Source organism: Pan paniscus, chromosome 3, assembly GCF_029289425.2.
Source record: "Pan paniscus chromosome 3, NHGRI_mPanPan1-v2.0_pri, whole genome shotgun sequence".
Taxonomy (NCBI): domain Eukaryota; kingdom Metazoa; phylum Chordata; class Mammalia; order Primates; family Hominidae; genus Pan; species Pan paniscus.
Window position 1 is genome coordinate 20,794,139 of NC_073252.2, and position 14,269 is coordinate 20,808,407.

The 14,269-nt window shown below is 34.8% G+C and overlaps 1 protein-coding gene across 4 annotated transcripts in view; it reads left to right on the forward strand.

The window, feature by feature from the left end:
- The window catches only part of SLIT2 (slit guidance ligand 2), a 379,008-nt gene that overhangs the window by 303,375 nt on the left and 61,364 nt on the right, over nt 1-14,269 (forward strand). For 2 of the 4 annotated variants that reach the window (XM_003826819.6, XM_003826821.6), the window contains 5 exons: nt 389-457; nt 2,838-2,909; nt 3,407-3,478; nt 5,170-5,241; nt 8,149-8,312. In XM_003826819.6, coding sequence (XP_003826867.4) covers nt 389-457; nt 2,838-2,909; nt 3,407-3,478; nt 5,170-5,241; nt 8,149-8,312 — 449 coding nt within the window. The remainder of the gene's footprint in view (nt 1-388; nt 458-2,837; nt 2,910-3,406; nt 3,479-5,169; nt 5,242-8,148; nt 8,313-14,269) is intronic. The other 2 variants (XM_063603740.1, XM_063603741.1) reach the window with 1 other exon arrangement.

A 14,269-nucleotide genomic window follows, 5' to 3' on the forward strand; every position in this document is an offset into this window, starting at 1 on the left:
ATTAAGGCAGCAATGAGTGGTCTTGGCCACAGCAGCAAGGTTTTGTTACTAGTTAATGAATTTCATGGTATTGTGTCCACATAAACACAAGCAAACTGAAGGCTGACTAAAAGTACGGTTAATTGAATGAATCTCCTTGCTTGCACACAGATGGCTAAATGCTGGGCTTGCCTTGTTAGATAAACCACAAAGAACTGGACTCGTGGACAACTCTGCTTTTTTTTTTCTTTACTTCTCTTAAATAATAATCCATGCTTGGAACACGACATCTTAAAGCAAAAATTGCCAAGGGGTTCCTTGCCTCAGTTAAGAGTGAAGTACTGTTTACTGATTTTATTCAAGGCCACCATTACTTTGTAAGAAGATAATATTGTTCCATTGTTTTTAGGTATCTGGATGGAAACCAATTTACGCTGGTTCCCAAGGAACTCTCCAACTACAAACATTTAACACTTATGTGAGTAACATATTGCACTTTTCTTTGACTTACTCTATTTCCAGAAAATGGGGATGGCAAGGGACAGAAGATTTAGTGAACCTTCCAGATAATACAAATCATTCACAGTTAGATGCTTCCCTCCTTGCTCATTGCGGTTCTGGACCCCTGGCTACATCTTCATTGAATATCGATCGGGCTATGGAGTGTCTTAGCAAGAGGTCCTCCTCTATTCAAAAAAGCACAAATACAACGAAGTCTGAGTAGTCAGAGAATTATGAAAATGTATAAACCTGCAGATTTTTATTGATAATGAATATGGGTTATTTTATGACAAACTAAGGAAGGAAAGATAGAAAACGATGCCTTTATTCTTGACTTTAAGCGAAAGATGGTAGGTGGTAATGACTTTCCCAAAAACGTAAATGTAGTTTATTATGTTTGTTTCTTATACAAAGCATTATTAAAAAAGTTATGGGTTTCCAGTATTAAAATGTATGTTAGAAAATCCATATATATTCATGTAGTGTTTAAGTAAAGTTGACAAAGATACTAACATTTTGAGTATAAATTTCAAAATTTTGATTTTTTAGCTTAAAATAACATCTCTTTTTTTATTAATGTAAACAACCTTTGACAACCCTTAAGTTGTAAATACAAGAAGATATTTAAATATACAAACATTTGATCTAGTTACATGCACAATGTTTAAAAATTGATATAATCTTTTACATATAATACTATACTTTCAAAGTAGCCTTATTGGTAATTGAGAAAACTTTTCAGAACACAAAAAATCAGGAAAAAGATAGTAGATATTAATAGAAAGTACCGTATCATTTGTTTAAGTCTATCTAATTTTAGAGTAAATATTACTAGCGTAAGAAGCAGATTACTGGTTAACGAATTAGAAGGTTTATTTCTAAGTGAATTCTACAAACCTAAGTAGCAAAAAATATTACATGCCCCAATGTAAACTAGGTACATTGAAGCTAGTTAAAATTGCTGCTGATCACTTTCCTTGAAAGTATGGGTAAATCAAACACTTTATAGAAAGTAAATAGGAGTATTTAAATGACAAATGATTAAACAACGGAAAAAGATATCCTCTAAGATGTCTTGTTCTGCTTCTAGTTATTTATTTGATAGCAGCAAGAACTGATTACATACATTTTGTTCTGTTAAATAAACCATTAAATTGCTGCAATTTCCAAAGGGTCACTTTAGCAGAATTGGGTCATTTGTGGGACAGCATGTGATTACTTTCAAGCCAGTTCGAAATGACAAATGAGGATTTGTGGATCCAAAAATGGTTTTACTAGTGACTCATGATACAACTCTAGGCAAGTTACTTCTGCTAATACAGATACTTTTATTTTTAAAATTTAGGAATAGTTCTTCAGCGTTAAAAATATGAGTATAAAGCTCCTCTCAGATTCTTAACATTTTCACAATTTCATGGGTCCATTTTACTGACATTTTGATATTTTAATAAAGGAATAGATTATCCTCGGTTTTTCTGAATCTTCCATTTATTCATATATTTTGCATTTTGCTTCAGAAAAAAAATTAGTGAATATATTTAGTTATAAATGGTGAATATATATTAGTATTACATATTGTATATATATTTTAATATATTTTTTACATATATAGTGTGTGTATATATACACTATATATATAATGAGAATAAGATCAAGTTCATGAAATGTAAATTACGACCCATAGTACAAACTATACATATAAATAGCCATTTAACATTGGTAAAAATTCAACGTCTCTCCCATTTACTTAACATTCATTAAACAAATATTTATTGAGGACCTACTGTGTGACCATGACTCAGCCAGGGGCAGGAGCACAGACGTTTTTATTGATGACATTTTGAATGTAATTAATCAGGGGTTCTTTCAGTGATCAAATTTGAGTCTGTGTATCAGTGAACATATGTATCGATGAGGGTAAAGTATGTGTATCTGATAGGACTTTTGAGGATAAAGGTTTATTTCCCGCCAGCAAAATTTTGTCTATCGCAAGTCACCTCCAAGGAAGCTCCCTGTAAAATATCAAAAGCCTTATGGAGATGGGTGCAGAGGGATAAGGGCAAATAAACTCTGCTCTGAAGCTGCTGCTCTGAAGTGAACCCTTGCACGTACACTACATTGGCTAAAGCAATGCATATATATATAATCACTCCTAATTTCAAAACAGTGAGGTGTAAATAATCATGAATAACATTGCAATCTACTCCAGTGGGTCATTCACTGTTTTATTGTTTTCAGATAATAGCTGAATGCTAACAATACTGCTATGACTATAAGAAGACCCTTCTCCTTCTAAGAATCACTAATATTTTCATTTCTGTGGTTAATAGTGTACTCCATTTCTTTTTCTCTTTTAGAGACTTAAGTAACAACAGAATAAGCACGCTTTCTAATCAGAGCTTCAGCAACATGACCCAGCTCCTCACCTTGTGAGTGTGGAAGTGTGGTACTGAGTATTCATTAATTCATTGGACAAAAGGCAGTCTCTAGATGCTGGACATTGCTATTGAACAAGACAGTCTCTACCCTCAAGGAATGTTTCTATTGGGAGAAACAGACAAAACCACGATACGTGAACAATGTAGACATTAGGAAAAGTATTGCATTCTATTAAAAAAAACAAAGAATAATTTGTGTTTGTGGGAGGCTTAGGGGAGATCCCTAAGATAGGGAAAATCCACCTTAGGGAAGGGACGGCTGAGGCACCAAAGTTGGGCAGGAGTAGGCAGAGGGAAGCATTCTAGGTTGTATTTAGGAAATAAGTATGTTGTGTTAGGGAGACAACACACAAAAAATAACAATATGTTGTGTGTTAACACTGTCAGTTAGTAAGATGCTTTAATAAGCCTTAACTGCTTTATTTTTGGAAGTATTTGGCCATTTTTGGATTTCTGAATTAAACAAATTGACATATGTATGCTTTCAGAATTCTTAGTTACAACCGTCTGAGATGTATTCCTCCTCGCACCTTTGATGGATTAAAGTCTCTTCGATTACTGTAAGCATCTTGTGTTCAACAGAATATCTCTTTTCTCAGAGATCTGAGTTTGGGGTTGTCTTTTTAAGGATGTAACTGCTTTGTTGATTCTTGGTGCTTGAAGATACATGCATTAGGATTTATTATAAATTAGGAAATAGAAAAATCATTTCTTACAGTATCATTGTCCAACAGCTTTGCTTTGGACAATGTAACTTCCTTTTTAGTAATACTGATTGTTGTTATAGTCATTTATTTGATTATATGTAACATTAAGACATATGGTTTATATAGTTTCAATTAACTTTGAAAGAAACTTTCAAAATTGAGAAACTTTCAAAATTAATTTCTTTAGAAATTACATAGTATATGAAAACATTTTTACTGTGAAATGTACTTTAAAATATGTGAAATAAAACATGATCCTTGATCCTACTCTCCTTTCTCAGAATTTACAGTTTGATGTGCTCTCTGGTCCTTTTTCAGATGCATTTTTTTCCATTCTAATAGATGTATGCCCATGGCTATATAGCTTTTAAAAGCCACAAATATTAATAGGATCTGTTTTTGTTCTGCCATTGTCTATTTTTGTTTAACATATGCTTTTGAATATTTCTAGTCTATCATATATATGAATAAAAGTATATATATAAGAATGGAATAGACATATGTTTATACATATATATAACTCAACTGTTTAACTGGTAGAGACTGTTGTATTGGTGGGAGGAACCAGAACTGATTCAATCATCTTCATCTTTACTGTGATTTGGTTTAATTTCAAATTTTAATGAGTATTATACAGTACTCTAATGAACATCCTATACATTCCTCTTGGTGCAAATGTGCTGGCATTTCAGCAAGAATTTAGGGTGTGTGGGAAGGTACTGTCAAGTATATTGGAAGGATTCCAAAAGTAACTGTCTTGTTATTCCCCAGACAAGATTTTGTCCATTTAGAAGTTAATTTTTCCACCAACTATTTAAGAGTACCTTTTTCAAAACACTCTTGCAAACATTGAATATTATTTATTCTTTTATTTTTGTCCATATGACAGATTCAAAGTTTTTCTGCATTCCTGTCTTAATTTGCACTTCCAATTAGTAGAGCATTTGAGTATATTTTGTTTACTAAGCACTTGTGCTTTTTATTCTAATGAGCTTGATCTATCATTTCCCCATTTTCTGTTGGGTACTTTATATTTTCCTTATTAATGTAGATATCTTTATGCATATACTACTTTACTCTATGCTTGCAGGGTTTTTTTTAAATGAAAGAATTAATCCTTATATCTTATATAAGTTGCAAATATATATTATTCTATTTCTTATATGGAATATTTTATTGTTTGGATATGTTTTTTGTTGTCAAAAATTTCTCCCTCTTTTCCTTGATGGTTTCTGGATGTTATAACTGAGCCTTTGAAAGCCTTCCTCACTCCACATTTATAAAAGGAAGATCTTCTTTATTTTCTTTTAATACATTTTTATTTTTACATTTAATTCTTCATTCTGGAATTTATTTTGTACACATAATGTGAGGTGGAAGCTGTTTGCTTTCTCGGGTATCCAGTTGTACCAAAACTGTTTATTTTATAGACCGTCTTTTCTGCACTCATTTAAAATGCTTATTATAAACTAAAGTCTTGGAATTTCTCTGGAGTCTGAGTTCAGAAATATAGGAAGTTTAATTTTTCTTTTTCTTTCTTTTAGTTCTCTACATGGAAATGACATTTCTGTTGTGCCTGAAGGTGCTTTCAATGATCTATCTGCATTATCACATCTGTGAGTACCTAGTTTATGAATATAGGTTTAGGGTCAAACCCTTCCTAATGAGTGACTTGGAACATTCCTCTGCTAGTTATTTTATTGTAACATCATAAGATGTAATTGGTTTCATCTTTAAAGAAAATGTGAAGATTTTCAAACTGGATATGATGCCTTCTTCAAGATGGCTTTAATTTTCCCTTCTGGCTCTTATTTTCCAGTAGTCGAATTATCTTTGCTTAGCTAAACATGTCTCTTCTACAAATATGGCTCTCCAACTTCACTAGCCTATGCTTTTTCTCTCATTATTTTCTGATTCTAGAACATCAGCTCCCTTTTAGTTATCTATCCTAACCCTGCTTTTCTAAGTCACATCTCAAGTATCACCTTCTCTATGAAGCCTATCCTGATTTGCTCAAAATGGATTTACTTATTCAGCATCAACTATGGCACCACACAAAAATAAATTCAACGTGGTTCGAGACTATAGTTTGGAAGTAAGACACAGCCAAATACTTAGATTGGGTGAAATGGCTTTTCCTTTGTGTTTTCTCTGATCGCAACTTGTTTGTACCTCCATAGTTTTTGGAAGTACAATATAACCATTTGAAAATATGTGATAAATGGGGTCCAAAAAACTCATTTGGGTCAAATTCCATGATTTTATTATTACTAGGTGTAATGTTAAGATCATGGCAAACCTAGAAGGAAATTCAGCCAGCAGCCTTAGGATCCAAAGCCTCCTTGGCTGATGCTGAGTTGAGTGCTTGGTGGCAACTATTTATTTAACTATGCCTAAATAGCAATGTCAGTTGTGCCCCAGTTTCCTAGAAGAGATTGCCTGCCATATCCTCTCCTGGTTTTGCACTTCTCTCGAAAACCCACAAACTCCAAGAAGATACGAGTTTACCAAATTGAGAAAGGAATAATCATTTTTCACTCCAAAAATATACATATGATTGGAATTTTAAAATTTGCCACCCAAAAGTCTACGCTTTTACATCTTCTTTGAATTGAATTGAAGATCCGATGTTCAATCACATTATGTCTGCATTTGCCTTATAGAGTCTGTGTTATCAATTGACGTTTTGTACATCAGTCTATCAGACTGGTGCCTATTAATATTCCTTCCACTAAACTACTAGGTCCAGGAAGGCAGAGCCTTTACATTTTCGTGTTTGAGCCAAGAACCTACCTCTAAGTCACTCCTTTACAAACTCCATGGCTGCCACGTGCATGAGCTGCAATATGAAGGAAGCTACTAGCTCAGAGATGCAGGGCTGTGGTGCCCTCAGGCAGAGAATGCAGGCTGAATGAGGAGGTAGCCGTTCTGCTAGTGTTATGGTCAGGCATCAGAAAAGGCTTCACACGAAAGGTGCTGCTTGAGCTGAGCGGAACTTCCCTTCATGTTACCAGCCTCCTCCCGCAACAGTGAGAGCAAGTAGAGTCTTCCTTGTTCTGTGCCCTGCTCTGCCTTGCATTTCTTTTTTTTTCTTTATATATATAAAGAAATTTTATATTTTATATTTTATTATACTTTAAGTTCTAGTGTACATGTGCACAACGTGCAGGTTTGTTTTGTGCCTTGTCTTTTACCCCCTAGATCATAAAGAGCTCTGCTTTTTCACTTTTCCCACTTCCTCCCCTGTCACATCAAGGACTTAAATGTTGATAGAGATGAGATCAAATGACTAAAAAACATCATTTTGCTCATTTTTAATTTGGAAGGGTTTGAATCTGACATACATATGCAGGTAACATTCACTACATTCTGATTCTTAAACGGGGCATTAAAACTTCCACAGTATCGAGTATTATGATTCTACACATATATTTCAGGGGCTACCTAAAAAAAATAAGATAACTATCCTGACGGTAGACCTAGTAGGATTACTAGTTAGAAGCTAATTGTAAATCAGAAGTAAGCAGTTTTTAAATGCCATTGTATGCATCTACGGCTTCAATCCAAGCTTTATAAGGTTATGAGTCCAGGTCTCAGTTTCTTAATCTGTAAAGTCAAGTATTAATTAAATGGACCTTATAAAGTTACTATTTAGGATAAAATGAAGTAATTCTTATAAATGGCTTATCCCAGCTCCTGCATATGGTAATAGTGCAATAAATGTTAGCTATTACCTTGATTACTTTCCTGTCACTACTTCTAATGAACAACCGTAAAATGAACGATCTTGAAAAGGGACAGACAGCACCCAGTGCAGGTCCAGCTCAGCTCTGGTGAGCTAGCTCTAGACATCTTCAGTATTTTATGTTCTTTCTTTGTACTACCTGTCCTTTATCTGTATCATTATTCCCAACCTTTCTTTCTACTTAACTCTAACTATCCTACACAGCTTAGACTTTCTTAACCACTAGCCTCCCAGAAAAGTTAATCTGTTTGTTCACCATCATCTTGTAAATACTTCTCCTACATCACTTCTAATGAAACTTCTTTGCATCTGTGAGTATATCCCAATGCTAATGCTAATCTCCTCTGCAGCAGGGGTTCTTTGGAGGTAAGAATAATGCATTATTTATATTTGGGTCCTCAGAACCTTGCATTGTGATTTAAGTCATCAGTAAATAATTAGTGAATGAAATATTAATGCACTCAGGGTGTGCTTACACTCAATATAAACACGTCTCTGAAAATATTAGGAGACCTTCTAAAGCAACATGAGTGTTGACACCAGTGACAACTCACTAAATCCCAGTGCACATCATTCAGGAAAATGGGGAATCCCCAGTGTCTCTATTTTTTGCTAAATTGTTATCCTCAATAAATCTATGGGGATTTTCTGCTGAGCATCACTTTGAATTCTTTTGCCCTTAGGAAATAACAATACTTCCATACTTTTGTGTGTGTGTGTGTGTGTGTGTATGTGTGTGTGTGTATGTGTGTGTGCTTCTGTGGTGTTGTTTTTCCAGAGCAATTGGAGCCAACCCTCTTTACTGTGATTGTAACATGCAGTGGTTATCCGACTGGGTGAAGTCGGAATATAAGGAGCCTGGAATTGCTCGTTGTGCTGGTCCTGGAGAAATGGCAGATAAACTTTTACTCACAACTCCCTCCAAAAAATTTACCTGTCAAGGTATGGTTTTTAATCATTTGTATTTCTTTTAAGAATTACTATATTAAGTAAAAAAGAAAAAGACAACCAATTGTCAACCCAAAGGTATGGTTGAAATGCCCAGTAAATGATTATTTTTTCAGCCCATGCTTGGACAAGACAGAGCAGTTACCTGAGGTGCCCAAGTAAAGAATTAGGCTTTTCAAATAAATCTCAGAAATAGTCCATTGGTAATGACCAAGTTTTCTTGAAAGTGTATCAAAAAACGTAGAGTTCACAATTTCTGGAAATTCCTTTCATAGCCTCTAACAAGTCAAATGTTTTGCTTTTGCCCTGTCTGAACATGTGCCCTGCTCCTAGGGCTGCCAGGGCCCTGTGGCTTCCTCATACCAGGTAAGGAGAAACAGGCCTTCCCCAGTATTCAGCCCAAACCTTCTGACTCGCCTTATGTGCTGCAGCCTTCCTGTGTTGATGTTCTTGTTTCTTGCTTGTTTGTATCCCTTTCTTTTCCCTTTGTTTGATGTATTTGTGAATTCTAAATATTGTCAGAATAACAAATATTATTTTCCTTTTTATTACAAGAATAATGCATGCCCCTAAATAGAAAAATATGAATAATAAGAAACAATTTATTTTCTGCAAGAAGAAATAAAATTAACCATTAGTCAGCATACCTGGAGATAACCACTACTAAAGTTATTGTGTAAATATTTCCACTGATGGTAGTCAACTATATGGATTTAGGTTCCTTATAAAAAGTGGGATAAAGTTTACTATTATTCTTAGATTGTGGGGTTTTTTGGGGGCTTTTGTTTTTTTTGTTTGTTTGAGACAGAGTTTCCCTCTGTAGCCCAGGCTGGAGTGCAGTGGCACGATCTCAGCTCACTGCAACCTCCACCTTCCGGGTCCCGGTTCAAGAAATTCTGCCTCAGCCTCCCGAGTAGCTGGGATTACAGGCATGTGCCAACATACCCAGCTAATTTTTGTATTTTTAGTAGAGACGGGGTTTCACCATGTTGGCCAGGCTGGTCTTGAACTCCTGACCTCGTGATCCGCACCCCCTTGGCCTCCCAAAGTGCTGGGATTACAGGTGTGAGCCACCACGCCTGGCCAGATTGTGTGTATTTTAAGAAGGTCACTCATCATTATTAGATGGAGGAGAGAAATTCTTGAAAATGTTAAATGTCTAATCAGAAAATATTGATTAAGCATGTTTTATGTGCAAAACTCAATCCTAGGTGTTATGGAGCATAGAGAACTTCATGGTATGGCCTTGCCTTCCATGATTTGAAAACCTAACTAAAAAGATAAGCTTTCAACATTTGAATATTTATGGAGGAAAAACGTACTTAAGTAGGTAATGCTGTGCGGTGGGTTGCAGTGTGAGCTCTGAAGCCCAGCCTGGCTGGAGCCAAATTCCAGCTTCACTTTTTGGTAAGAGTTAACTGTAGTTTAATTACTTTACTAGTCTGTGCCTCGGTTTCCTCATTGTAAGCAAAGGTGGTGATGGTTACAGTCTGAAAGGATTTTGTTAAGATTAGATAATATAGATAAAAGACTGCCTCAAACACAGAAACATTCAATATGTTAGCTGCTGATTGTATTGTTATAACATTTCAAAACACCAAAAAAAGGTGATGTAGGACACTTCATGATTTATTAATAAAAAAGTAATTTTCAAATCCTATACATACCCTCAACGTTTTTAATTTGGCCTCTAATGTATTTCATGGTGGTAAATGTTTGCAAAAGGTAATTTGCACCACATTGTAAATATTGACATTTTAAAACAAAACTCATCTGAGATTTTTTTAAAATGTATCTGGTGGAATCTAAATATCAGAGCTAATTTTATAAAAGGAAAAAAACAAGATCCCCCTTAATATATTGCATTGTTTTTTTCTTAAACTGTATTTTCTCCTTGAATTCCTATTTTCAATACCCCAGAAAATTGTGTCATTTTTTTGCTCCAAAAACTATGTATACAATTGAAATTTTAAAATTTCCTGCCACCAAACGGCTGTAAGTTTTTACATCTTCTTTGAATTGAATTATTGCTGTTAATATTAATTAACAGCAATAATATTATTTAATTAATTAATATTAATTAAACAGCAATAATATTAATTAATCAGTGCATCACTGATTGAAACTACATAATTATTTATCAATATTTTATTTTATTTAAAGTTGAAAGTGAAATTTTATTGCAGTGCCTCTCTGGGATTATGTGCATTGATTGCAAGAATTTTTGCAATAATCTTTCCTTTAGGATCCTAAATCTTTATTGGGACAGTGTCCTGTGATAAGTTTCTGGTGGGCTGAGAAGTATATCATTATTTTGTAAAGTGGGAGAGAGATGATTGTCGAAGGGGAGACAAGGAAGGTGAAACTGGCATAAAACCTTCTACTCAGCACATTATCAGGCAAATTTCATGGGGAAGTTGACAAACTGCAAACAGATTCTGTTACACCTTTCTGTGCCCAGCGATACTCATACTTTATTTTCAATAATGCTAATGCTTATCTGTATTTCTTAAAGTTTATAATTCCCTGCAGGTATTTCTTGAAAAAAAATTATAACACAAATCTGAAAAAAGTTGCATATTTGTACTCCACTCTTAGAGCATCACAGTTTACACTAATTTGTGAAATGCTCTTGGAAGTCCAAGATAAGTCCCCTGTCTCTCTCTCTCTCTTTCACCTTGGGAATCCCAATTCTCTGAGACCCAACAATACTGAAATTAGGCCAGACATAACACTACAGTGGTCTCTAAGTGTTCAAGTGAAAGAAAGAGTCTCACATCTCTCACATTAAATCAAAAGCTAGAAATTATTAACAACAACAACAACAACAAAAAGTGTAGCAAGGAAGGCCATGTTGAAAGCCGAGAGAGACCCAAAGCTAAGCCTCTTGTGCCAAACAGTTAGCCAAGTTGTGAATACAAAGCAAAAGTTCTTGAAGGAAATTAAAAGTGTTATTCCCGCAAACAGACCAATGATAAGAAAATGAAACAGCCTTATTGCTGATATGGAGAAAGTGTTAGTGATCCAAATGGAAGACCAAACCAGCCACAGCATTCCTTTAAACAAAACACTAACCTAAAGCAAGGCCCCAACTCTCTTTATTTTTACGAAGGCTCAGAGAAGTGAGGAAGCTGTAGAAGAAAAGTTGGAAGCTAGCAGAGGTTGATTCTTGAGGTTTAAGGAAACAAGCCTTCTCTGTAACATGAAAATGCAAGGTGAAGCTCCAAGTACTGATGTAGAAGCTACAGCAAGTTACCCAGAAGATCTAAGATAATTGATGAAGGTGGTGACACTGTTAAACAACAGATTTTCAATGTAGATGAAACAGACTTTATTGGAAGCAGATGTCATCTAGGATTTTCATAGCTAAAGAGGAGAAGTCAGTGCCTGGCTTCAAAGTTTCAGAGGACAGGCTGACTGTCTTGTTAGGGGCTAAGAAGTTGAAGCCAATGCTCATTTACCATTCCGAAAATCCTAGAGCCCTTGATAATTACGGTAAATCTACTCTGCTTATGCTCTATAAATGGAACAACAGAGCCTAGATGAGAGTACACCTGTTTACAGCATGGTTTCCTGAATATTTTAAGCCCATTCTTGAGACCTGTTGCTCAGAATGATTTGTTTCAAAATATTACTGCTTCTTCACAGTGCACCTAGTTACCCAAGAGCTCTGATGGAAATACACAAGGAGAATGATGTTTATATGCCTGCTGATGCAATATCCATTCTGCAGCCCATGGATAAAGGAATAATTTTGATTTTCAAGTCTTATTTCAGAAATACATTTTATAAGGCTACAGCAGCTGTACATAGTGGTTCTTCTGATGGATTTGGGCATAGTAAATTGAAATCCTTCTGGAAAAGATTCACCATTCTAGATGACATTAAGAACATTTGTGATTCATGGGAGGAGGGCAAAATATCCATATTAACAGGAGTTTGGAAGAAGTTGATTCCAATCTGCATAGATGACTTTGAAGAGTTGAAAACTTCAATAGAGTAGGTAACTACACATGTGGTAGAAATAGCAAGAGATTAGAATTAGAAGTGGAGCCTGAAGATGTGACTGAATTGCTGCAATCTCATGATAAAACTTCAATGAATAAGAAGATGCTTCTTACGGATGAGCAAACAAAGTGGTTTATTGAGATGAAGTCCACTCCTGGTGAAGATGCTGTGAACATTGTTGAAATAGCCACAAAGGATTTAGAATATTATATAAACTTGGTTGATAACACAATGGCAGAGTTTGAGAGGATTGACTCCAATTTTGAAAAAATGTTCTACTGTGGATAAAAGGCTATCAAACAGCATCACATACTACAGAGAAATATCTGGTGAAAGGAAGAGTCAATTGAGGCAGCAAAATTCATTGTTGTCTTATTTTAAGAAATTGCTACAGCCACCCCAACCTTCAGCAACCATTACCCTGATCAGTCTCACCAGCCACTAACTCCAAGGAGACAACCTTGGCTAGCAAAAAGATTACAACTAACTGAAGGCTCAGATGATCATTCACATTTTTTAGCAATAAAATATTTTATAATTAAGGTATTGCATTTTAAGACACATTTAATATATAATAGTATAGTTAAAAATAACTTTTATATGCACTGGCAAACCAAAAAATTTGTTTGACTGTCTTTATTGCAATATTCACTTTATTGCGGTAGTCTGGAACCAAACCCACAATATCTCCAAGGTCTGCCTGTACATACATTCATACCTATGTACATCTTTGTGTAACTCAGTATTTATCTGACTAACTTGAGCTTTTTTTACATTTAATGACTATAGAATCTCACGTACTTAATGTAGCATGAATAGAAATATGTTTCAGAGAAAATTAGCACTTTACAGCACTGCCCAATACAACTTTCTATAGTAATAGAAATGTTCCAAATCTGCACTATTCAATGTGGTAGCCACTAGTTACATAGGATTATAGAGCACTTACAATATGGCTAATGCAATTGAGAAAAATAATTGTTATTTTATTTTATTTACATTTAAACTGAAATATACATGCATGTCTAGTGGCTACCATAGTGGATAGTGTAGTTGCTACAAGAACTCAGAGGGATAATTTGTGTAAAAGAAGGAGGGCTGTGAAAGATGTAATGACATAAGTGGACAAGCAGACAAGTGTGAGGATAATGCTACAGGTGGGCATAACTGTGGGAGCAGAGCTTGCACGTAGGAAACTTCTGGACCTGTTCCAGGGCCACCAAAAACAATTGAGCTAAAACTTGTTAATTGTCAGATGATGTAAAGCCTAAATTTATCATTTCAACTGTGGAAGTTCAGTTTAATATTCACTAAACTATAAGATCAATAGATTGCACGTATTTCAAAGTATACCTTAAATAGCAAACAGCATGCGTGTAAGCTAGTTGGCAAGCAGTGTAGACATTCAAGACTCAATCAATATAGTTGCAGTTGCGTTTAAAAGACTTTAGAGTTTACTCAGTTTTTCTGTAACTGAATTTTAGAGTGATAGGCACTGAAACTTACAGTGCCCTTTGCCAGCATTTGTCTCAGCATTTGTCAAGCTATTTTGAAGTTTCATTGTCCTATTAATGAAGACTCTGCTAGTTCAAGGTTTATGACAGTTTAGACTGGATAATTGCCAATACTACTACCACTACAAATAATAATAACAATAATAGCTAAGTTCTATTGAATAGTTTACCTAATGCTGAGTACTTTACATAGATTTTTATCTCTTTTAATCTTTCTGCCATTCTTATAGTGAAAACTATCATTTCCCCATTTGAGATATGAAAATATTGTATTTTAGAGTTATTAAGCAATTTTTAAAAATCACTCAGCTGCCGACTGGAGTCAGAATTTGAACCTTGACTCTGATTCCAAAGCTTACTGCTTAAGTTTATTTTAAAGTTTTTAATAAAAGTATTTTCAAAATAAATTTTCAGTGTAAATAAGATTGC